Source organism: Nannobrachium achirus, assembly GCF_963921795.1.
Source record: "Nannobrachium achirus genome assembly, chromosome: 19".
Taxonomy (NCBI): Eukaryota; Metazoa; Chordata; class Actinopteri; order Myctophiformes; family Myctophidae; genus Nannobrachium; species Nannobrachium achirus.
Genome location: NC_137826.1, coordinates 40,115,084 through 40,140,418, shown reverse-complemented (window position 1 = coordinate 40,140,418; position 25,335 = coordinate 40,115,084). Strand labels below are relative to the sequence as shown.

Here is a 25,335-nt window from a genome sequence, read left to right as displayed (position 1 = left end):
CAAGGAGAATTTAAGGAGAATTGTCAACATTTATAAAAATGTTCTTTTGATTTCTATTCTATCTTTTCTATATAATATTAAACAATCAAATCCCAATCAATTAATAAAATACTTGAGCATTCATTCATGCCTTTTTGTGTTTGTAAATACATCTAAAATATGTATAAGTTATGATAGTGTTTATAAATACATTATATAACAGTAGTGATGATAGTGTAAGTGGGGGTAAGTGTGATTTCTTTATTTTGTGATTAGAACAGGGGTGTCCAAACTTTTCTCAAAGGGGGCCACATTAGAAAATATTAAAAAACCCAAGGGCGGACTACATCTCCGGGCAAAATGTACTTTTGGTCGGACCATAACAAAGTAACATACTGTATAGGCATCGCAATTACAATATTTATTTAACTCTCATCATGAATATTTAACATCACTGGTCTTTTGTCAGGTGTGTGCTCTGAACTAAACATAAATAACTCACATTACCAAATGTAACCAGACGTGCAAGGTAAAAAAAATCCAACAAAATAGCCTTTCTTTGACCCCTTCAGAATGAGACAGGGAACAAGGAATCCTGATAAATTATACTCTGGGAAAATAGTCTTGTTTGACGGTGCTGGCGGGCTGTTTAAAGTACAATATAGGAATGAAGCTGAAGTTAGTCATCGGGTGACATTTGGCCCCCCGCACTTTGGACACCCTTTCAGAAAACCAAATTGTGGGGACTTAGATAGTCAATCCTGATAGTGTCATCATAAGAATTATCCATGCACACAAACATGGTATGTGAAGCCACAAGTTTGTGATAAACTGTAATCCTGTGACACCACACAATGCAAACGTTCCTAGATCAGCCGTAACACTATAAATGAGTGCTCTTAATGCACTGTTGAGTGAGAGCTGCTGTGCTCACATCTACTGAATACAGAACATACATATCTTCTATAGTATTTCCTGCAGAAAACGGAGTGGTGTTGTTTGTGTCGTGTTTTTCAGTGAAGCAGAGAGCAGCGTTTTTGTCCGCTTCTCCTGTCATCTGTTTCATGTCTCCTTCACCTCCCATTTGCATAGTTTTCTCTTTTCCGCTCGCAGGTGCAGTAGCAATGGTTTCCATCAGCGCCAGCGGTCCAGCATTACGTACACCATCCTCACCTATATGAACACAAAACAAGGATTAATGCCTAATTATAGTTGCCACCTGACGTGATGTAATTTTCATCAACATCTCATGTCTGTGGGGAGTCTGGGGACATCCGCATACAATCCCAGATTGTGTGACCATGCATACCTTATGCATGCCAAGTACACTGACTACATAGAACAGAAAGTTACTGAATTTCCCCCTTGGGATAATAAAGGTATCTATCTATCTATCTATCTATCTATCTATCTATCTATCTATCTATCTATCTATCTATCTATCTATCTATCTATCTATCTATCTATAAAGTTTGAGAATCTGTTTGAGGAGAGGTTCAGAGGAGATCTGTACTTGTCCACTGTATTATACAGAATTGTGACAATAGAGTACTTGAAATTGAAACGATGTTTGTTGGCAGGTTTGTCGGAATGCAATACAAAGAGCAGATTTTATTTAACAGAATAAAAACATGAATAAAAAATACTTCTCAAAGCTTTTCTGAAGGAATTGATTAGAATCTGAGGTCTGGAGCAGGGGTTCCCAAACTTTTTTGTCTCAGGGCACCCCATAAATATTTTTTTAATCTGAGGCACCCCTACATTATAATTTTCACTCCCAGCACCTTATATCTATAGCATATCGTCGTTGTCGGGTGTAAACCTTCGTTCATTTTGTATTTATCATCTAAAAAATGGACTAAACTAGTAAAAACAGCAGATCTACAAGCACACAACGCCTCGCATCGCGAGTGTGCTTATAGATCGGCTGTTTTCACTAGTTTTGTGCGACGGTCTTGTATGATGAAGCAGGGCTTTGCTTTACCAAAAGACGTACACATTTGAAACTTGGAGATACAAGGTTTCTGCCCGACAGTGACAATATTTTAGTGATTATGTTGCAAGGAAAATGTTGAGATAATAGCCATTTTGGTTAGAACTTACTGAAAATAACATTGTAGTTCAAGTTTAAAATGATACTAAATATTTTTTCAATTGTACAAAAAAAAATCCAAATATTATCAAATTATCTCTCGGCAATCCTGGACTGCCGTCACAAGTTTAAAATGATACTAAATATTTTTTCAATTGTACAAAAAAAAATCCAAATATTATCAAATTATCTCTCGGCAATCCTGGACTGCCGTCACGGCACCCCAGGGTGCCCCGTCACCCACTTTGAAAACCTCTGGTCTGGAGGACTATAATAGGATGTACAGAAGAGTCTGCAGACTCTCGTGCCTATGCGGACGAGCCAACAATATTCATGCTATGCCTTAAGTTAAGAAGTAGGGTTGTGTTTAGAGTGTCCGCCCTGAGACTGGGAGGTCAGGGTTCGATCCCCGGCTCGTACAGTCTTTGGAGTCATACCAAAGACTGAAAAATTAGACCCAGTGCCTCCCTGCTTGGCACTCAGCATCAAGGGTTGGATCCTGCCCTATGCGCCTCATGGCTCAGCAAGGCTTACAAAGACTTTCAATATATGTCTACCGAGATATGTTGGAGCCACTAGAGTGCGACATGGTACACAAATCCTTCAAATATTCTCTGAAATGGGCTGTTTACTGTTGCTAGATCCAGTTGTTTCTGTGAAGTTGCAGCGATACATTTACTTATTTTTTTCTTTAGCTTTCAGCAGTCTCTAAAATGATAGCTCAGAGTTATTTTTAATCTGTTTGTATAGTCAATCGCACAACAGCTTTACCAATTTAGATATTTTTGGCCGGTGTTCAGAAAGAATGAAAGCTGCCGTCGCTACAGTGTGTGCTTCCCAGATTAGTATTATTTCCCGCATAACTTCCTTGTACAATGACGTCACGCGCATAGCCTCTATAATGAACTGAGGAGTGTGTTACCGACATTTATGGCAACTCTCCTATTATGACACTGTATTTATCCAAATACAACATGATTTTATACCGTACGTACCATTCCCCCGTCTGCACTTCAGCGTCACCATGGTGATGAGGTTGTCCAGGGGCTGTAGGGAGGTCATCCAGACGGGCAGGAAGGCCCAGCTCTGCAGCCTGCGCGGCAGACACCCCGGCCTCCGCGCCTGGAGCACGTTCACCGCCACCACAAAGACGGCCGCCAAGCCCAGCGGCGTCCCCACCCCGGCCAGCACCCTCCACCCGGCCATGGAGAGAGCAAACACCACGCAGGGGATGAGCAGGAAGCAGAGCAGCAGGTAGAGCACAGCAAACCAGCGGTACCTGCGGGGTTTTGTTTGTTCCTGTTGTTTTTAATCCCTATTAATCCATATGTCTTTTAACCTATTGAGGTTTCATTAAATGCAAACCATGTTATAGCATGAAAACATGCAAACAAACTGCATGAGGTGCTGCTGACCTAGGTATGTACAGAATTAAAGAAAAAGCTGCACACACAAGGTCTTCTTCAGGGAATGAATATTCAGTTGTTGCACATACTTATCACGTAAAATCACGTCAAATCTCAAAGTATCAATCAAAAGGTAGGCCTACATTGAATCGTTTTGCAAAAGGAGAAATAGCCCATTCTCCAGAGTCATGATGTGTCTATCATATGGTTTCTACAGTTGTTTTCAATGTTGCACTTCAGTGTGCAGTAAATGCTTGGTAGTGTGCAGCAAATGCTTAGTTGTGTGTACTCAATGAATGGTATGTGTCATTTGAAGATATGGCTGTGTGTACCAAATGAAAACACAGTTAAGAGATTTGATGGCAAAGAGTCATCTTGCGAAGGGAGTGTCAGGTTTAGCATTTTGTGTGTACGGTTTTCAGTTTTGTGTGTGCAGTTTTGAGAAAGCCGTTATTGTATTGAGAAACGTGTGTTAACAATCGTGAAAAACTGTATTACAGTACCTGCCAGTACATCTGCCAAGGGCACGAGCCATGTGGATGGGGAGGCGGGAGGCTGGTACTGGGTACCATAACAGAATACCCAGGACATTGAAGAAGAAATGACACAGGGCCACCTGTAGAGTAAAGGAGAGGAGAGGTTATTCTTCATTGCAACTGAGAATGACAGAGTTAATGAGAAAATGTGCATGCGTGTGTGCATGGGTCCGTCCGTCCATGCATGCGTGGGAGTGTGTGTACCTGTACTGATGCAGCCAGTCTATCTCCAGGACTTGCCAGGGCTGCCAGTATTGCGGTGGTGGTGGTACCCAGGTTGGAGCCCAGCGTCAGAGGATAGGCTCTCTCAATGCTGATCACACCGATACCTGAGTGGGTCCTTCATGCGTTAAACGCAACAAGCATTTCCAGCCAAGTCATCAAGTGTGTGTGCGTGTGTGTGCTTGTGCGAGGGTGTGTGTGTGTGTGTGTGTGTCATACCTATGAGCGGCGTGATTGCAGAGGTGAAGACAGAACTACTTTGAACCACAAAGGTCATGCCTGCTCCCACTAAGAGAGCTAGATAACCTGCCAGCCAGCCAAATGGATAGGGGAAATCTGGACAGGAGGGGTTTCCAGGGGGTCCCCAGAAAAAAATGGTTAATAAAGCACCAAAATCAGCCACTTTTAACCACTTATACCCAACAGTATATACGGTACATGATTTGAATAGCAGAATCTATGAGTTCAGTTCACAACACGTTGCGATGCGATGCGTTGTGAGCTTGTAGACCTGCAAGTACTATATTTTTTAACAAAAATCTTGTAAGGCACAAATATTCTTTTGTGTGTGTGCGTGCGTGCGTGCGTGCGTGCGTGCGTGCGTGTGCGCGCGCCCCTATACAGACCTGTATTAATAACAGTGTTGACTGCAGCGGCCAGCTGGCCCTTCAGCAGTGAGCCCAGTACTTTGACCAGAACTACCAGACAGCTGCAGAGCACCAGCAGAGAGCAGCCCAGCAGGATCAGACCTATGGCCACGTCTGATAGAGAGCTGTCCACAAACAGATGGCTGCCTGGGACACGTAGACACACAGACAGACAGACACGCTATATTGTCTAAGGATGGATTTGAATCTAACGGTAAGGTAACTGATTACTTTGACAGTCGAGACTATAACATGAACAATATCTAAATAGGTAGAGAAGAAAGTGACTAGTGGCTATGGGATGCTAACCCTGAATGTAAAATAAATTACACAGTAGGGGGAACTAATGGTGTGAAATTATTGGTAAACTTAGAATAGTAATAGAACAATTATTGGTAAAAGAATAGTAATAGAATAGAACAGAACAAATATGTCAAGGTCACTGCCTGTCCACATCTCCAGTTTTTACATTTTTGCCTTCATTCCCCTCGTGCCTCCTGTGTTTGATTTTGTGTTCTGAGTTCCTACTTTTGAGTTGTGCCTCGAGCGTCATTCCAGACGAGCACAGTCAAACTTGTGCAGAACAGACCCTATGTCATATTTCCATCTGAAGACGATTGAGGACATACTTTAAAAAATGTCTTACATTTCATTGTGTGTTCTGACAGAGAGTGGTTGTGTGCACTCCAGGCTGTTTCATTCTTCTGTCAGCCCATGCAGACAGAAAAAAGGGAGAGAAAGATATTAAGAAAAAAAAAGGTGAACTGTGTGCGAGATTCCTTTAAGTGAGCATTACATCTGTGATTGATTCATAAAATGGCCCCTGAAAATGTTGGTACATACAAAAGCTTACACATGCAAACACATTAGGGCGCATGTCCCATGATGGTCAATTAATCGGTTGATTTGGTCTTAATGTATGAGTATGACATTGCCAGTTGATTTGTCAATTATTAATGTAAAGTCTAGTTAACCAATAATCACTCCAACCTGAAAAGGCTGGTCTGTGCATGATTGAATGAACAATTGAATCGAATCAACTAGATGATTAGTCGACAAATTAAATAATTTATTTCTCAGAATACATCCCTACAATACAGTCATCACAACTAACAACTTAGTTGTTATGACACACGCACACGCCACACGCACGTGCACGCGCACGCACACGCACACGCACACGCACACGCACACACACACACACACACACACACACACACACACACACACACACACACACACACACACACACATACCTGCACTGCGATGACTGTGCTTTGACACCAGTGTCTCACCAGACTCCTGTTCCTCATGCTCTGATCTCCTATAGCGACTGCTGTGATGACAGTGGGGTCCAGCTACATGGACAGGACAGAGACAACCAATTAGCCTACACATCATAGTTTCGAAAGAATCGAAACCTAGTATGTTCAAAAGTGTTACTTTTCCGGAAATGAAAAAAAAAGAAAAAGAAAAAAAAAAGAAAAACGTGTTCCAATGTAGTCCAATGTATTTAATCAAAAGCTCTTTTATAATGTGAAGATAGACGATCTACAAGCTCACAAAGTGTTGCATTACGATGTTGTGAGCTTGCAAATCAGCTATTTTCGCTATTCGTCTTACTACAAAGTATATAGGACTTATGTGGGTAAATGGCAGGGATGGAAACCAACAGTGCAAGGTGTACATGGTACTTTGAATAGCAGTGGTTCTCAACCAGTGGTCTGGGGACCATCAGTGGTCCTTGAGGGGGTTCAAGGTGGTCTCCAGCTAAATGATGAAAGTTTGTAACCAAATGGACACTTATAGATCTTTAACTCCTGAGAGTTAAAGACATTTCAGGTCCATTTGGTTTCATTTCAAGCCCTCAAGAGTTAAATTATTGTTAAACCCCTGCATTACTTAATTTACAAGAAGTCTACACAATTACAATTACAGAATGTAGAAGAAGTGTTTTTTTGATTGACCTGTTGTCAGTCCTATGGCAATACAGAAAGGAATTGTGTACAAAATCCTATACAACAATAATGGAATCTTCCAAGTTTTGGGTCCGAGAGGCTAAATCTCATCAAATGGTGGTCCGTGGCTCAATAATTGCTGAATAATTAATATGGTTAAAAACCACCTGTATAATCATGCGAATGGTTCAGTGATGCATGGTGTACAGTGAATAGCAGCACCTGTATAATCATTTTGGTTAGCGGTTTAGTGATGGGTTTACATTGTATATACCTGTATAATCATTTTGGTGAGCGGTTCAGTGATGACCTTTAGGAGCTCTGGGGCTTCCTCTCCAGTCCTGAGCTGGAGGGAGTCGACTGCCGCCTGTGACAGACGTCTCAGGAGACCACTCACAACCTCTAGGGGGAGGAGCACCAGCACGGACAGCCAATTAAAACAGTCGTGAACTGTGGCTCCAGCAAACGCCCTGTAAAAGGCATGATAAAAAAAAACCATTTGCTTTATGTTTTCATTTGCTGTACAGTCGATCCCAAATGAACAGACGCAAATGCGTGTGCATGTGCATGGACATACACGCACACGCACACACACATACAAAATACTGTAACTCACTCACACACACTATACTCGTAGGCCTACCGATCAAACTCATCTCTTTCGCCAGCCTGCATCAGAGCAACGATGGTGTTGGTGACTGACGTCCCAATGTTGGAGCCCATGATGATAGGGATAGCAGACTGAACATTCAATACTATGATGGACGGATAAACAGATAGATAAATAGATTGACAGACGTATAACGAGACAGAGACACATCAAATGGATACACATGTACCTCTATCATACCTTTTGCTTTTACAGTGCAGGTTTGCTAAGAGTATAGCAGTGGTTCTCAAAGTTTATAGCTAAAGACCCAAAAGGGAAATTAGATGCTTGCCTGGGACCCAAACTAGTGAAAACAGCAGATCTACAAGCTGGCAACACTGCGTGAAGCGACACATTGTGAGCTTGTTCTAGATCTGCTAGATCTGCTAAAATAGCAGATCTATTGTTGATATTTACTCGCAACCGATAAAAATGTCACTGTTTGGTAGTATAGTTATTGTGTGGATGTTTGTATAACTCACATCCAGAGGACACCAGGCTGACGGTGATGGAGGTGGAGGTGGAGGAGCTCTGCACCAGCACCGTCACCATGATCCCCACCACCAGCCCCGCCACGGGGTTAGACAGCACCGCACTGTCCTGGAGGATGTCCCCCGCGGCCCTGCCTGGTGGCACGCACACACACAGAGACACAGAGAGAGATATAAGACACACTAATGGAGAATAATGGTTTCTGGGTTTGATTCCATGCATTATGGCTCGGTTTCAGAAAGGCTCCTCGCCTTGGAACCGAAATGTGGGCCCTGCTCGGGAGCGTACTAACCCCAGTTCTCAGAACCCAGAAGTTTGGGTTGCTTTCAAAATGTTTTTAAAACACAGAAAATAGCAGATTTACACGTTGTGAGCATCGGCTACTTGCACCCCTTCAGGGATAATTCTGGTTATAACGAAATGTAGACCAAAAATAATCACAGTATTTCACACATTCTGGAAAGTTTTGGGATATGGACGTTTCTGGGTTACGCCTTTGATGTTAAAAAGAGACATAATTGAATATAAGTGTGGGACAAAGAAAGAGACAGGAAAATAAAGATGGATTGCAGTATCTGGTATGTGATGTAAGCAGTAACATGCTGCGGAACGACAGTGAGGGTGATGGTGGTGATGATGATGATGATGATGAAGGCTGTGTACCTCCGGCCAGCTGGAAGGCGGAGCTGAGGATGTCGAGGGAGCAGACAAAGAGGTAAAGAAGGATGAAGAGGAGGGGGATCTTGGAGATGCCGGCAGCAACCGATCTCACACTTCCGGCTTTTGATTGACTTTCCATGGCGTGAAATCTCCTGCGGCATAGAGACAGCAAGAACACATGATTTATTTCATTTTCAGCTGTAGAGGAAGACGATGATTGATCCAAACCATTCCTTATGGTCAACACCCTGAATTTAGTGATTCAGTTTTTTTTCTCTGCTCCTGTAGCTCCTGTCACATTCCTTGCCTAAGTCGTAACTGTCAGATTGAAATTTAACCCAATTCTTGTTTTCTTTAGTGGCATTATAATAAAGCTAGGCTAGTGAACGAGTTGCTCACTGCAAGGAGTGAGAGAGAAGGCTACATTTTGGCAAGACTTTAAATTTTGCTCAAAAGCTAAAGTAATAATTATTAATATTAGAGTTAAGTTCTCAAAATGTGGCTATGAATAAAATAATTCAATGATGTTAGTTTTGCCAACATTGCTAAAAGAAACATCCCCCCCTGAGGCTAATTTGTGACTTATAAAACAGTTACAGAAACCCAATGAATAATGGTGGTAGATCAGTTAACGTCCTTATAACTAAAGAGAAGATTTTGTAGTATTACTTTTGTGAAATTTTGCCCCAATAATGCAAGAATGAAAGACAAGGGTGAAAGGGCAAAAGAAAAGAAAGAGTGAAATAAGTGTCAGAGAAAGCAGAAAAAGCCAAGTAAAGGTAGATAGACTATTTCAGCCTGAATACATCTACTATCTACTCTATGATCTTAATCAACTAAAAACTGAACTCGGAGGAAAAAAATAAAGTAACACAATTAGTAGAAACCGTGAAGGTGTGAAAGAATAAAGGCACAAGTACAAACAAATAATTTACCTACCTTCTTTAACACACAGTGAGACCAGCCTGAGACAGAGAGTAAAAGGGAAAAGAATGGAAGTCAGCGTGGAAAAAAATTAAGAGATGGGAAACTTTGAACTCTCTCCCTCCACCCTTTTTATTTAATTATTTGTTCGCTGCTAGTACCAGTAGCGTTGGTGATGTCTTCCACTTTTGTCTTGCCACATCCATACTTTGCTGTTTGCCATGCCCATTCAACATATTTATTGTTCTTTAATTTACGTAAAGTGATTTGAAATGGAAGTTATGCCCTAATTTATACTTGTTTTATGAGCGATCTAAATAAACAAACAAACAAACAAACAAACAAATACATACTGTAAATACCTAAATACATAAATATAGGTTTGAGCAATTTTGGAAAACTTTCAGCTATATTTACATGTTCAAAATAGGGATGCCAGGTTGAAAGTAGTTAATCCACAAGTGCTGGTCTTAAAGGGGCCTGGTGCCATAGTGTGTACACACTGCGGTTTCCAAACCTTGGTTGTGACCCATAAGGTGTCCCTCTTTCTTTCTCTGTTGCACAGAGAAGAAAATAAATGCATGTATGCTTGACATAATTTTAAGGTAAGCTGTCTAATTCATTTTAAATACAATTCCATGCAATATTTGTGACTATATACTGTATATTCATACAGTAGCACTTGCATGTACAGTAGTTGAAACTACTAGACCGGTGCCCCTTGGCCCTGTTCACTGTCCTACTCGGGAACAATGCAAGTCAGAAATAAGTTGGGAATGCTTGCCCCACTTATTTTTTACTGCACAAATGTCTGTGTGGGCCCTGGGACAAAAATACATTCACAGGCAGTACAGGCACTATTGCTAAATGTCAGCATAACATTGGATTTTCAGTGTGGTATAGTTTATCTTGCCACTGGAAATAGACAGATAGCAGATATGGCAGATAGCAGATCATGGATCAAAGTCTATCTGCAGAAGTACTTAGAGGGGAGTAAGACATTAAACCAGGAAGACGTTAGGTATTGTTACCGGAGGCAGAACAAATAGGAGATTCCTGAGCCTGGACGAGACTATGAGGGATTATGAGGAGGCCTTGGAGTGGACAGTGGGGCGCATTTCCAACAGACTGCTTGTATTTCGGACACGTCTGACACATCACCTGACTTAATGAGGAGGCGGTATTTTAGTGTCAGCAAGGAAAGGAGATTCTTGAATCTTCTTGGTTCTTAGACTCCTGGGCCTTATGGCTCTGAAGGACTACGAGGAGACCACAGCCTTCCTGGGACAGTGGGGGCACTTCCAGCAGACGGTGTTCTTCCTGCTCTGCACCAGCACCATTCCCAATGGCTTCAGTGCGTTCTCGGTCATTTTCCTGGCCGACACCCCCCGCCACCACTGCCTGGTTCCAGATGTCAACCTAACCGCAGAGTGGCGCAAGGCCATCATCCCAGTAGAGGTGAGCACCTGACTAGCAGAGTATTGTTCTTTACGGTATGTTAATACATCGCAGTGTGGCCTCTAACGCATTGGTTCTCAAGGGAGGGGTTTGTGGAAATCCAGGAGTCCTTCAGGGGTTCCAGGGGGAGCCCAGCTAAATTACGAATAGGAAGCAAAAAGGACACTTACGGGCCTATAACTCTGAGAGTGTACTACTTTTTCTTTTTTGAGCGGTGCTAACCGCTCCTATAGACCGCTTTTTTACCAAAACCATGATGTCACAAATGATGATGACATGAGTCCGCTAGGCTAGACCAATGAAACACTTCGATTCTGTTGATCTGTCCATGATGTCATAGTCACATAGGCACCCGATTGGTTAACTCTGATTTAGAACGCGTTTAGGCCGCCTAGATACGTCATAAAAAATTATTGAGCGGTGCTAACCTTGAATTTCAAAATTGTATTAGATGAATATTCACTTATAAGCGATAAAATAACCACACTTTTAGACAGACTGTGGAGATCTTACAGGTTATAAATGATAGTTTAAATGAAGTTTAAAATACAAATAAACACAATATCCACTGGGTATCCACTGATTGCCCAGTTCTTCGGGCTCTTCGGGCCCAGCTCTTCTTGAAAGATTCAGTCAAGTCAGTGGTCTTGAACATAGCTGACAGTTGTTGTACTTGGCTGACAGCTGTTGTACTTGGTTGTACAGCTGTTGCTGCAAGGTCTGTGGTTCCCAAAAATTTAAAATACAAATAAACAGCTTTTGGAAAAAAAGATTATGCTGTCACTAATGAGGGTAACATGAGTTAACTAGACCAAATGTTCCGCCCCAGGATAACGGATGATTCTTTGGTCAAAATAATCGTGGTATGAAATTCAAATACTTCGGCTTTGCCGAAATAATTAGTATAGGGTCATAAACAAAAATCTAGAGGCAAATAAGGTCCCTGGTTGCCTAACTGACGACCACCAGAGTCATCAGGCTCTGGTGGCAGAGCTGGTTCTGTCTAGAGATGGTTCCGTCCTCTGTATGGTGTAAAGGTCAGGACACACGAAAACCTTATATAGTCTGAGCAGACCTCTAGACTGACATCATACACAACACAAAGAATATTGCCAAGCATGCCTATCAACACTGATTCGCGCAGGCGCCCTTACAGGAATTAGTTTGCACCGCTCACTTCGCATGGGTGCGATTTTTTAATAATAAGGATGTATTTATTTCCCTGGCACAAAAGGGGGAATTAATAATAACCAAAACTAAATAAATACACTATATCGGCTATCTGTTGTTGGCCAAATATAAACATTTGGAGGGTCCCAGAATTTCCATATCGGTGCATCCCAAGTTACATTCATATAGGGCTAATATTCAGTGATGGGCAGTAGCTAGCTACAAGTAGCTTAGCTATGTAGCTTAACTACATTTCTAAGTAGCGTAACGGAAACTAGCTACATTTCTCTGGGGATAGCTTGTGGTGTAGTTGAGCTTAGTTTAATCAAGAGTAACTAGTAATGTAGCTTACTACATTTTCCAAGTAGCTGGGCCATCACGGTCGGGATGAATGAATGAATTAATAGAACAGTCATTACAATAGTGTCCCCAATAGTGAGGGGTATACATTTAATTTAAATCCAGACAGAAGGTTTCCAGTTTCAGTCTGTTTTATAATAAACATTTCTTTTGCAAGCATTTTATGCCTGCATGCCCATTTGTTTGGTGGAAAAAAGAAGAAAGAAAAAGTAGTGTTGATGTAGCTAGCTATTTCTGTCCTGTAGCTTGTAGTGTAACTTGTTACACTTCTCTGGGGATAGCTTGTAGTGTAGTTGAGCTATATTTAATCAAGAGTAACTAGTAGTGTAGCTCACTATATTTTACAAGTAGCTTGCCCATCACTGCTAATATTGCACCGTGATGAAGGTTATGTTATATTTGACAAGGTGGTGAACGGACAGGAGGAGCAGAGCCGATGCCAGCGCTACAGACTGGATGAGGTCAGGAACCTGTCTGCTCTGGGCTACGTCCCCGGTCAGGATGTGAACCTCACTGAACTGAGACAGGAGAGCTGTGTGGACGGATGGAGCTACAGCCAAGACGTCTACCAGTCCACCATAGTCACGGAGGTCAGTGTGCGTGCCTGTGTGCGCGTGTGTTTACACTTTCAAGTTAAAGCTGCAATTTATGTGAATTGTACTGTAAATTGTCAACTTGCAGTTTGACCTGGTATGCAGCAACCAGTGGAAGCAACCGTTCACCTCCTCCTTGTACTTCCTTGGAGTTCTGAGTGGGTCCTTCTTCTCTGGACAGATCTCAGACAGGTATTTGAAACACGAGGCATGATTATTTGACATGACCTGATGCTCCCGTCTCATCAGGCTTGCGGGGAAATGGCCTGAAATGAATGAGTATACTTCACAGCCTTCCTAGGATTGTAGTCAAAAGTAATATATTTGTCTTTAAAATGTAGTGGAGGGAAAGTAATACAAAAAGGTATAGAAACAGTGCAGTACTCAAGTAAATGCACTTTGTTACTGCCTGCCACTGCCCATTTGTGACTGACATAAGGAAAAGGTCATGGGATTGAGACTGCACACTTTGACCTTCCGTATGGACTAATAGTTAACCTGTGTTAGTGTTGGTCTATCTGGTTTATAATCCACCAACAATAACTAACAGTTTCCCTTTGTCCAGATGTGTATGGCTGGCCTATTAAAAAGAGAGAAAAAGAGTTTTAGTAGAATGACAACTTTTTTATTGTTATAACTGCTCAAAGGCCTCTTTGTATGTTGGTTATAGTGCTCATAATGCTCAATAACACCTGCATTTAGTATGCCGTTTGCTTGTCCACAGATTCTAATGTTTACCTCGCCTGCCTTCTGTTGGTTGGTTAACTATGTAGCACTTAATAGTTTTTTTTAGCACTTTCTTTACGTGACCATTTACCCTGTAATTAGTTGAATAGGGTCTCAGACTCCCAGCCATTAACTAAATTGCAAAGGAAAGAGAAACAAAACAAAACACATATTGGCAAATTCTGTCTCCTTTTTTTTAAGGTTTGGAAGAAAGCCAGTTCTGTTTGCAACCATGGCAGTCCAGACACTTTTCACCTTTGTCCAAATCTTCTCTTCTTCGTGGACGGTGTTCTCTATCCTCTTCTTCATCGTTGGTTTGGGCCAGATCTCCAACTATGTGGCTGCTTTTGTCTTAGGTAACTATTCACATATTGGGAATGGATGGGAATGTGCTGAATGTAACATTTAGCCTACTATAGACAGGACAAACGCTGTAAAAACCTGATTAAAGGGTGTACCAAACTTTTCTCAGTTGATTCTGTAATTCTTCCTGTAGAATCCATTTATGCAATGTATATTGTTGTATTGTTGTTGCACAACACAAAAGTTTATATTTCAGACATGGATTCTACAGGGAAAAAAAAACTACAACATAATAATCAACAGAGAAAAGTTTTACACCCTTTTATCAGGTTTTTACAGCGTTTGTCCTGTCTACTATGGGGGGAAAGAAACTGATCCACAAGCTCACAACACGTCACGGTAGCTTGTTAATCTGCTATTTTTGGCCTGCGACTCCAGCATTTCACATGCAATCGGCTAGACCTGTTCCTGCGGAACAGGTCTAGCCGATAAACTTGTTTTATTTTGGTGTATTACTCTCCCTCTGCTTCCCTCCAGGTACTGAGATCTTGACAGGCAATGTACGCGTCCTGTATGTGTCTCTGGGAGTGTGTCTGTTCTTTGCTGTTGGCTACATGATGCTGCCTCTCTTTGCTTATTTCATAAGGGACTGGAAGTATCTTCTGCTGGCTTTATCTCTGCCTGGCCTGGTCTACATCCCCCTCTGGTGGTGAGTTGCAGTCATTGAAGAAGAACCATCACTACTGAGCCAGTTTGGATTTTTTTTTTGAGCGGTGGTCACAACGCTCCTATACGTGGCGGTGTGTGTGGGTATGTATGTCTGTCTGCGTCCGTGTCTGTAGCCTGCAGTAACCTTTTCTGACCACACATTAGGGAGGGGCGCTGTTGTTCAGACTCACATTCACACACACACGCACGCACGCACGCACGCACGCACGCACGCACACTCACACACACACACACACACACACACACACACACACACACACACACAGCCTCCACCGCTCAGTTCACACGAGTGTGATTTTTTCACATAATATTGGGGACTTAATATTATCACTATTGCCTGTGACAGATGGATGTAATAGTTCTGATTCTAAATCCTTGCGTGACTGTAATGATAAAATGTTCCAATATACTGGCCAGTAATCAAGTCTTGTTTTCAAGGAACCTGTTCAGCATCATAGATCAAAAAAAAAAGAAAAGAAAAACGTTTTATAACACACACGCACAAGTGCACACACACGCACACACGCGCGCGCACACACACACACACACACACACACACACACACACACACACACACACACACACACACACACACACACACACACACATGCGCGCGCACACACACACACACACACACACACACACACACACACACACACAGTCAGACAGACAGACAGACAGACAGACAGACAGACAGACAGACAGACAGACAGTGTTTTTTTAATTTTTAAATGTTAAACATATACTTATACCTGGTATCCTTCTTTGAAGCACCATGTTGCATGCGCACTCAATTGTAACATGACATTTTAGGCCTATCGATTTGAAGGTTATTTAAGATTTTTGGAGGCGTCTTTTTCTCTTAAAATCATTACATTTTAAAAGGATGAGGTTTTCTGTTGGCTGTAATGATCTGAGAGGGACCTTTGCTGTTGAGGCAAAGCCCTTCTGACGTGAACGTGAACCTCTCTCTACTGTCTGTGTTCCATAATGAAAGCGTGGACCTTCTCTCTCCTACTTGTGAGGCAGGTTCATCCCAGAGTCTCCTCGGTGGCTGATCTCTCAGGGAAGAATAGAGGAGGCTGAGGCCATATTGAGAGAAGCTGCTAAGAAGAACAACGTAGAGGCTCCGCAGGTCATCTTTGAAGGTTATGATGTAAGTTGACTTTAAGTCATTCTGTTTAACCTTTTCAATTACATTTATTCTTTTCTATTCTCTGAACTATAGTACTATAAAATACTAATTGTAATCCCGATTTTATGGCTCCTACACTGGGAATCACATACTCCAATAGGCATTGTGCACAGTCGTTTTGGAGTGCAAGACATAAAGCCTAACATACAGTATACTGTAAAGGGCCCTGCTATGTTTAGAAATAGAGAGTTACAATTATAATTGACTGATGACAGCCGTAGACATAACATTTTGGCATGGAGGGAGAATACACACTGAACTGAGAGGGAGGCTGATGCTTTGTGTCCTGCAGAGTGACATGGCAAAAGACAGATGTAACCCAGAGGAGCGAATAACCCACAGCGTTATTGACCTGCTAAGGTTCACCAAAACCAGAAACACAACACTCATACTCTCCCTAGTGTGGTGAGTATCCACAGGCTGTTTTGCACACACCACGTCACACATACTTCATTAGTTGACCTACTTTTTGGAGCGTGCTAACCTTTCACACATTTACTGAATTTCCCCCTTGGGATAATAAAGGTATCTATCTATCTATCTATCTATCTATCTATCTATCTATCTATCTATCTATCTATCTATCTACATAAAAGGGTTGGCAAATTAGTCTCATTATTGGGAATCTGTGGGAACTCAGTAATAACAGTCAGTGCGTGTGCTTCAAAACAGTTTAACCTGTACCGTTTAGTTCTGTGTTCTAGTGAATGTTATACACAGGGAGACATTCTACATCCATATCATCCACATCCATATCAATAGCCTATATTAATTCATCCCTATATGCATGCAAAATATACAGTATCAATCTGCCCATCCATCTACCCATCATTGATCAGTACTTACTGCTGGAACAAAGACAAAGTTGCTGTGTGTGTGTGTGTGTGTGTGTGTGTGTGTGTGTCCTTCCCAGGTTCACTCTAAGCAGTGGCTACTTCGGCCTGTCCCTGAACACATCCCGCCTTCATGGCGACCGCTTTGTCAACTGTTTCATCTCGGCAGCCGTGGAGGTGCCGGCGTACGTCTCCAGCTGGCTGGCGCTGCAGTATCTTCCCAGGCGGCTGTCTGTGTCGCTCAATATGGTTCTCGCAGGAGGAATGCTTTACTGCATTCAGCTGGTGCCACAAGGTGGCTGTTTCTTATTGGTATCTTGGAAAATAGGGATATGTATCATAGGAAACCAACCAATGTTAGAAGTTAAAAGACTAATCCTTCTCAGTCTAAAGGTGAAATACAATGTCATCCTAAACAGCATTCCATAAAGCTTTGGGAAGTAATAAAGTCCATCGTATCTTATCTAAAAGAGGAAGGCCAGGCTCCAAGAGCGGCTAACTTGACATTAATGCCAAATAAAACCAATACCATTAAATAATGTGTGTATACATATACTGTACATTCAAGACTGCGGAGCACTTGCATATACATACGTATGTACACAACATACACTGTATGATCCAAATAGACACATGCATCTATTCCACTTTATTTTCTTATTTTCTTCTCTTTGCTTAGGTCTACCAGACCTGTCCATAACACTGGAGATGCTGGGTAAATTGTGCATTTCTACCAGTACAGCCCTGATGTTTGCCTTCACCGGAGAGCTGTACCCAACAGTCATCAGAAACACCGCTGTTGGCACCTGTGCCATGGTTTCCAGAGTGGGCAGTATCCTCGCTCCTTATGCCATGGAACTGAGTACGTTTCTGTCCCTATAGGGTGTGCCAAATGTAGTTCTAAGAGCGGCCATTTCTTGGGTAAACACAGCCTTACACAGGTGTTCTGATTGGAGTAAAGCATCAGTTCTATGCAATCAAACAATTGAAACACCTGTGTTTTGTCCCAAGAAATGGCCGCTAAGGACTACAATGACGTAGCCGCTGGCACACACTATAGATCTGCAATGTCAACTTCTACTCTGTCAAAGAGTAATAACTTGGTTTGAACTTGGTAAACATCACAGGCCTATGGGTAAAATGTGATATCCAAAGGGTGTTACTGGCACAGATTGAAACTTGTACCAAAAATGTATTGATGTGTGGGATACCTGGTGTTGCTGCTGCAGAGAACATCCCCAAGAGTAGAACCATACCACCAGGTCAAACTACTGTATAGTTACTATCTTCATTATGCAATAATTAGTTAATTAATGAGTGGTTCGTATGGCACTTCAACAGTGTGTGTGTGTGTGTGTGTGTGTGTGTGTGTGTGTGTGTGTGCGTGCGTGCGTGCACGTGTGTGTGTGTGTATGAATGTATGCACATACTGCATACACACACACACACACACACACACACACACACACACACACACACACACACACACACACACACACACACACACACACACACACACACACACACACACACACACACACACGTACACAGTCTAACCTATAACCTAAGTCATTAAAATGTGCTTTTCTCCATATGCAGGTATATACTACAAGTATCTACCATATCTACTGCTAGGTTCTCTGGCTCTTCTGTCTGCCCTGGCCACTCTCTTCCTTCCAGAGACCTTCGGTCGACCGTTGCCTGAAACCATCCAGCAGATGCATGTGAGAGAAAGGTATGCTCCCGGGAGAATTACTACTCGTGATCTCGGAGATAAGGATTTGTCCTACATGTTTTTTCCCTTTTTCCAAAATGTTTAAAAATAGCAAGAATAGCCAATCCACAAGCTTGTACATTGGCAAGCTTTGCTATTTTTCCTACGACAAAGTAAATAGGGCATTAGTGGTTATCTGCATTTAGATTTAAACTCTAATACTATGCCTTTTCTTTGCCAGGATAAAGTGTGCATGTTTCGTCAGTACAGTGGATGAAACCCCATCTGTGCCACATCTACGACAGAATTCAACACATATGTAATATTTGTACATTAGTATATTTTATAAACATACATTTGTTTTATTAGTGTTGGTTGAAATGTGTCAATAATGAATTAATTTAAAATAAACAACATTAAAAATATGCCTGTTTTCCACAGTCTTTCCCTCCCCCCCCAAAAAAACATACAGTAACGTTATGAATCGGAGTCTAAAATGAGCACAGCTCCTAGCTACAGTACATGTACTGTATCGCAGGATGAGTCTTGCTTTCACAATGTCTCGTTGATGCTTTCTTCTTCTCCTGTTGTCTGAGGCAGCTTGTAACGTTTCCTTTTACAACACCTGTGGGAAACAAAAGACAGTGAGCTGCCATGTCTGGGTCAAATGTTATACATAGTTCTTCAACATCACCACCGCGGAGGTCGTGGGTTCAAATCCTCAGTGGTGCACCTGGCTCTGTCAACCCTTTTCATATCAAGGTCCATTAATTAATCTGCATTTGAGCCACGGACCATCATTTGATTAGATTTAGCCTCTCAGAGGCTAAAAGGTTAGAATATTTTGTTGTCCATTTTGTCCACAATTCCATCCATGCTGTATTGATGTGGTACCATAGGAGAAATAACAGGCCAACGTTGACCAATTGTGTAGACTTCGTCGTGATGCAGATGTTTAACAATAAGTTAACTCTTGAGAATGTAAAATGACTCCAAATCCAGTTGGTTTCATTTTACATTCTCAAGAGTTAAATATCTATAAGGGTCCATTTCGTTACCAACTCTCCATCATTTAGCTGGGGACCACCTGGAACCCCCTCAAGTACCACTGGTGGTCCCCGGACAACTGGTTGAAAACCACTGGTCTACATTAACACAATTGGCGTGTGTTCAGGGGAGGGCAGGCGGGTGGGGAGGTTGATAATTGTCACTGCACGTAATCCTACGGGCTGGGACAGCATCCATCAGCAAGGAGTGTTGGGCGGGGGGAGTAGGACGAAGGCTCTACGTCTACGTCCTCCTGGTGGGGGCTCCTCACTAGGAGGACAGCCAATAGGATACAACAGCAGTGACAACACAGAAATGTCTGTGCATGGGGAGGAATCAATTGGAATAAGGACTAAATTGGGGAGAAATAATAATAATCATCAGGTTAAAGTTGTACTATGTAACTTTTTTTATAAAACAAATCTTAAAATTGTCCTAACTATTAAATCACAAAAGTTTTAGAAGATCCGCTCCGTGAATTTCAGCCTGTAAAGCCTTCTCTATATATGTAAACTGCGATCCTTACCGTGGACCGGATCTCGCGCCAAAATGACGTAATCTGCATCTGAATCCGTATCCGCCTTGTCCCGGATCATACTTCTGGCCAATCACAGCGCGTGTTCTCCGGAAGTAACTAGAGGCTTTGCAAATAACATCAGCCATTACGCTAGCACAGGCTGGCCTGGTTGTAGTTATTCTGGAGCTGAACTATGGAGAAGCAACAGCCGAAAAAACCTGAGCTCCCTGGAACTAATCCTCCACCCACGAAAAGGAAAAAAACACAGGACTATATTCAAAAACAAAAAGAATATGACCAGCTACGGCAGAAATCACGGATTTATCTGCTTCATATACACGAGAGGTGGCAAAAGTTGAGGAAAGAAAAAAACTTCCCCGCTGATTGGAAACTGGCTCTTTTTCTTTTGAACTGGTAAGTTTGTAAAAAATAAACATACTTGCTCTTTGTCATTGTTGTACTTTTAGTGCAAGTGCATACCATACGTTGGTATAGAATTTAGTCAATGTATACGATGGATAGCAACGCTGGTCAAAGGATGTTGTAGCAGTAGCCCTCTGACGACCGTCCTGTTTATTCAGCAGCCCTTTGTGTGTGTGTTCATTCACAAGTATTTGAATTTGAATACATCCGAATCTCCTAAAGACATTGTTATTGACTCTGGGCTACTCTTACATTTGCAATCATATTGTGTTCTCTGAGTCAATACCGCGGCGATGCACCATTCCCCCAAACTTTCAATGTTTATGAATGGTAGCTTAGCTTGTAGCTATCCCCCCGCCGAAAGTCGGGGGGACGAATATTTACTATTCTGTCCATAACGGCACATAACTCGGTAACGGCGCTGAGTTAGCCTGGGGCCAGCCTGATATACTATGCAGCTAACTAGTAACTTATAGATCCCCTCCATGTTTTAACCATAGGTTTTAACATGTGTGGGGATGAAGTCTAGCTCCAGCTAGGCTTATCCTCCCCCATAATTATTTTCCCTTTTTGCTTTGTTTGTTTTACAAATGCTAGCTTTATTGGTTGTCTTCCTAACAAAGCTTATTGGGGAGCTAATTTGTAAACCTTGACATATAATGTATGCATCCAAGTTGTATTTTTTGGCATACTGTGTATGTAGCAGAGGGATGCCGTGCGAAAACAGAATGAACAGAATATAGAGAGTGGACACGTTTTGTTTGTGCCCGCTTCCTACTTCCGGTGTAGTCTTTCGGACTAGTGGTTAGTGTAGGAACTACACTGGAAATACCGGTACCTGCAATACCGCTAGTGACCACTACCACTACTTGGGAAAGTTACATGGTATGCCTTTAAGATAATCTTTAAATGTAGTTACAGGTTATCTAAAGGTTAGTTGTACATAATCAAAACAATAAATAGCAACTGAATAAAATAAATAAAATACATAAAGGCTCTTATTATACAAGCATGTTCAGAGGTTTTGCATGAATTACACTTTTGTACAGAAGTAGCGAGTGCATTTTCCGTATTGTGGGTCAGAGTAAGACTCATAATGCAACGTGCAACATGTCAATTTGAATAAAACAGATGCTGTTGTGCAAGAGCAGAGTGCAGGATTTTTGTTCATGAATTTTTGTTCATGATCTCTTAATTTGTCACTGTCCAACCTACCTGCATCTGAACAAAGTGAATGTGTGAATATTTTCTTAGCAAAAACACATTCAGTTATTTTGCTCGTGTCACATGTACTTGAAACAATAACCTGGCCTGGCTGAAGAGCACCTGAAAATGATATACTGAGTATTCAGTGTAAACATAATTATGTTTTCACTGAGTACAAGTAGTGAAAGAGGAGATTGTCATTCAGATCAAATTAAACTAAATCTATTTTTGAAAGCTCTTCCTTTTATTTCCACAAAAGGTACTGTTTTTTTCCAGTCATCACCAGTACTATTTTACCCCGGTGTTAAAGAGGTGGTGCCATAGTTTTGTACTTTTTCTGGTTTTCATGTGTCTAGGAGGTTGACAGTATTTCATTAGACCCCCTGGTGTGGTTTTTATGAGCAATTACGTATTCCCTTTGCATTTTGGATTTTCTTTCTCGAGGCTGCCTCCTTGTGGGTCCAAAGTGCAGATCCAAAAACACATCTGGAGATAATCAACCCCTCCCCTTTTCCCATTCACCCAACGCGTGTATCAAAACAACATCCCGCTTCCAGCAGTGGAAGCTTGTGATTGGCTGAACCGGAGGTAGGGAGTGCTCCGCTGTGTAATAGGTAATATAATAGGCCTACATGCGATGTTTCATAACATATAACACAAGAAATAATCATAACACATTATACACATTATATATTTATAAGGTCAAGTATTCTACTTAATAATTGGGACTTACAAGAACCATTATTAGTGGCCAAGGCCACGAAGTGGCAATGCCTTGGCCACTCATTGTTATTGGACTTCATCACTATTATTATTATTATTATTATTCCGCCACTTTTGCTCTAGCGGCTAGACCGTGCAGTCGCTTTTTACGAAACTCGGCAGTATGGCAGAGGACTATGCCAAACGGCTAAAACGCGAAGCTCGCAACAATCGGCCAAAGGGTGGCGCTGTAGGAAGCCTTCGAAAGTGCAAACTTTGAACTGGTGTAGCTCTTGCCCTGTTTCAGGTACAGCAATGAAACCTGTATACACTTATGCGTCTCCTCATGCCGAACAACTTTTACGCTCTGACTTTTGACCTCTGACCTTTACCTCTCCCACAATTTTGAATTATATGCAAAACAGTCAAAATCTATCTCCTCCTGGGATTTTCGCGTAACGTGCGCAAAACTTTTTTTACATGAACTTTGGACCAACACGGTCATCGCACAGCGGCCGGATTTTCTTTAAAGCGAAACATTATTTTTTAATAATTAACCGTATAATGCAGTTTCATGCAAATTATTCTTCTGCCTCTAAATCATACATGCAAAGTGACACGTTCATGGCAGTATGGCAGAGGACTATGCCAAACGGCTAAAACGCGAAGCTCGCAACAATCGGCCAAAGGGTGGCGCTGTAGGAAGCCTTCGAAAGTGCAAACTTTGAACTGGTGTAGCTCCTGCCCTGTTTCAGGTACAGCAATGAAACCTGTATACACGTATGCGTCTCCTCATGCCGAACAACTTTTACGCTCTGACTTTTGACCTCTGACCTTTACCTCTCCCACAATTTTGAATTATATGAAAAACAGTCAAAATCTATCTCCTCCTGGGATTTTCGCGTAACGTGCGCAAAACTTTTTTTACATGAACTTTGGACCAACACGGTCATCGCACAGCGGCCGGATTTTCTTTAAAGCGAAACATTATTTTTTAATAATTCACTCAATGTTGCAGTTTTATGCAAATTATTCTTCTGCCTCTAAATAATACATGCAAAGTGACACGTTCATGGCATTTGGCAAATATGTCGAGGGTTAGTCCAAATATCACTGAAAGCAATCTTACTCCAATTGGCCAAAGGGGGGCGCTATACGAAGCGTTTGAAAACTCAAACTTTAAAGGGGCATAAGTCATGCCTCGTTTTGTTTGAAGACATGCAACTTGCTTACACGCGTGCCTTGACTCAAGCTGAAGACATCTGTGTCTTTGTTAAGTAAGCTCCGCCCTTCGATTTTCCGCCTTTTGGAGCAGTTCGTAAAACACTTAAACCATCTTTTATTCCGGAACTTTCGCGTCACGTGCACAGAACTTTTTTTACATGAACTTTGGACCAATATCTAAAGATCTGTCAGATCGGATTTTTTTAAAATTGAAACATGCTTTTTTAATAATTCTATCAACATTGCAAGTTTTATGCAAATTATTCTTCTACTTCTAAAACAAACATTTAAAGTAATATTTTCTCACTCTGCAGAGCTGTGCATAGCTCACATGGTAAGGCCTTTGTCTATCATTCCAGAAGTCCCCTGTTCAAGCCTTACCTCATGCATTTAAAATACATTTTACAACATTTTGCTGTGAAAACCCTGGTACTGCAACTGAACATGGCAACCCGACCAAACATGGCAACCTTCTTAAGCAAGGGTATAAATAGTGGTTGAGTTGAGGCCACTCCCCCCCTCTCAGATTGTTTGAAGCCGCATGGTGCTGGTGGTTGCTGCTACTCACTGCTACATTATGCAGCAGCTGCAGGTCTGTACACTGTTCATTATTCCAACAACTATTCCAATTTCTAACAGTTTCATTCATTATACTTACCCATACTATAATTTGTCTTTTAGATTTACCTCACCTGAACATACCTACCTGATCCACTCGATACACTGGCTGTGTATGATGGAGGAACAATGTGTCACTTGGTAAGCTGACCATGTGCTCTGAAATGTTATGTTGTTTTTGGTTTTGGTATCTAAATGTTAAACGATTTCTTTTGGAATGTAATGCTTGTATGTTAGCTGCAACGTTGATTATTGAATTGATGTATTTTGAGTTTAATGCCAATGCCTAGTTGGGGAGATTAATGGAATTATTTAGTTTCAAGCCTGTAGTGCAGCAGATTATTTGAATTTGTTGTTTTTCTATTCATTTGGCCTTTTTCTTTGATCCAGGCCAGGTTTATTGCCTAGAACTGAATCTGAAAGATGGCGAGCCTGCAGAAAGACTGACACAATCCTGTCTGACCTATGGTTATGGGTAGGAAAAAGCAGCCGCAGTGACACTCATTCCTAGTTTGATTTGATTTTGAAGTAATGACTTTGAGTTTCTTTATAAAGTAATGATGTTTGAGTGCATTCATTTATTCGTTTATTGTTTCAAACCATGCAGGGGAAGCTCAGCCTCACACCTGAAGCCCATCTGACAATCAGCTGACAATCAGTACCAGCTCCCAGATTGCTTCATTGAAGCCAAAGAACGGCAGTGTAAGTGGGTTCATTATTCTGAATTGTGTGGAACGGGCAGATTGAACACCTCTTCTCTAACTTGTGGCTCAACTGTAATTATTCTGAAGCTCACCTCATTTCTCTCTCCCTCCCCCACCTAGGCTGGCTGGGTTCCAACACCCCCCAATTGGAATCCATAGTCTGCTCTGCCCACAGGACGGCAGCCCCATGTGAGCGCCTAAAGTTCCAAGTTTTGACCCCCAGCCGCCTTCCCCTCAACGTTTTTCAA

The 25,335-nt window shown here is 41.8% G+C and overlaps 2 protein-coding genes across 2 annotated transcripts; one reads left to right on the top strand and one right to left on the bottom strand.

Moving 5' to 3' along the window:
* Positions 1-862: 862 nt before the first annotated feature.
* LOC308304828 (sodium-dependent phosphate transport protein 2A-like) lies at positions 863-8,780 on the bottom strand (the record flags this gene model as incomplete). The annotated part of the gene is made up of 12 exons (XM_080749457.1): positions 863-1,152; positions 3,067-3,350; positions 3,981-4,093; positions 4,218-4,342; positions 4,455-4,571; positions 4,862-5,029; positions 5,529-5,586; positions 6,139-6,240; positions 7,115-7,310; positions 7,484-7,595; positions 7,972-8,115; positions 8,645-8,780. The coding sequence occupies 12 exons, from the start codon at positions 8,778-8,780 to the stop codon at positions 863-865; spliced, it is 1,845 nt and encodes a 614-aa protein (XP_080605583.1).
* A 2,030-nt stretch (positions 8,781-10,810) lies between these two features.
* LOC308304827 (organic cation/carnitine transporter 2-like) lies at positions 10,811-19,998 on the top strand (the record flags this gene model as incomplete). The annotated part of the gene is made up of 11 exons (XM_080749456.1): positions 10,811-11,023; positions 12,961-13,143; positions 13,235-13,338; positions 14,074-14,228; positions 14,713-14,884; positions 15,934-16,060; positions 16,392-16,504; positions 17,013-17,227; positions 17,612-17,794; positions 18,532-18,667; positions 19,968-19,998. The coding sequence occupies 11 exons, from the start codon at positions 10,811-10,813 to the stop codon at positions 19,996-19,998; spliced, it is 1,632 nt and encodes a 543-aa protein (XP_080605582.1).
* Positions 19,999-25,335: the final 5,337 nt, after the last annotated feature.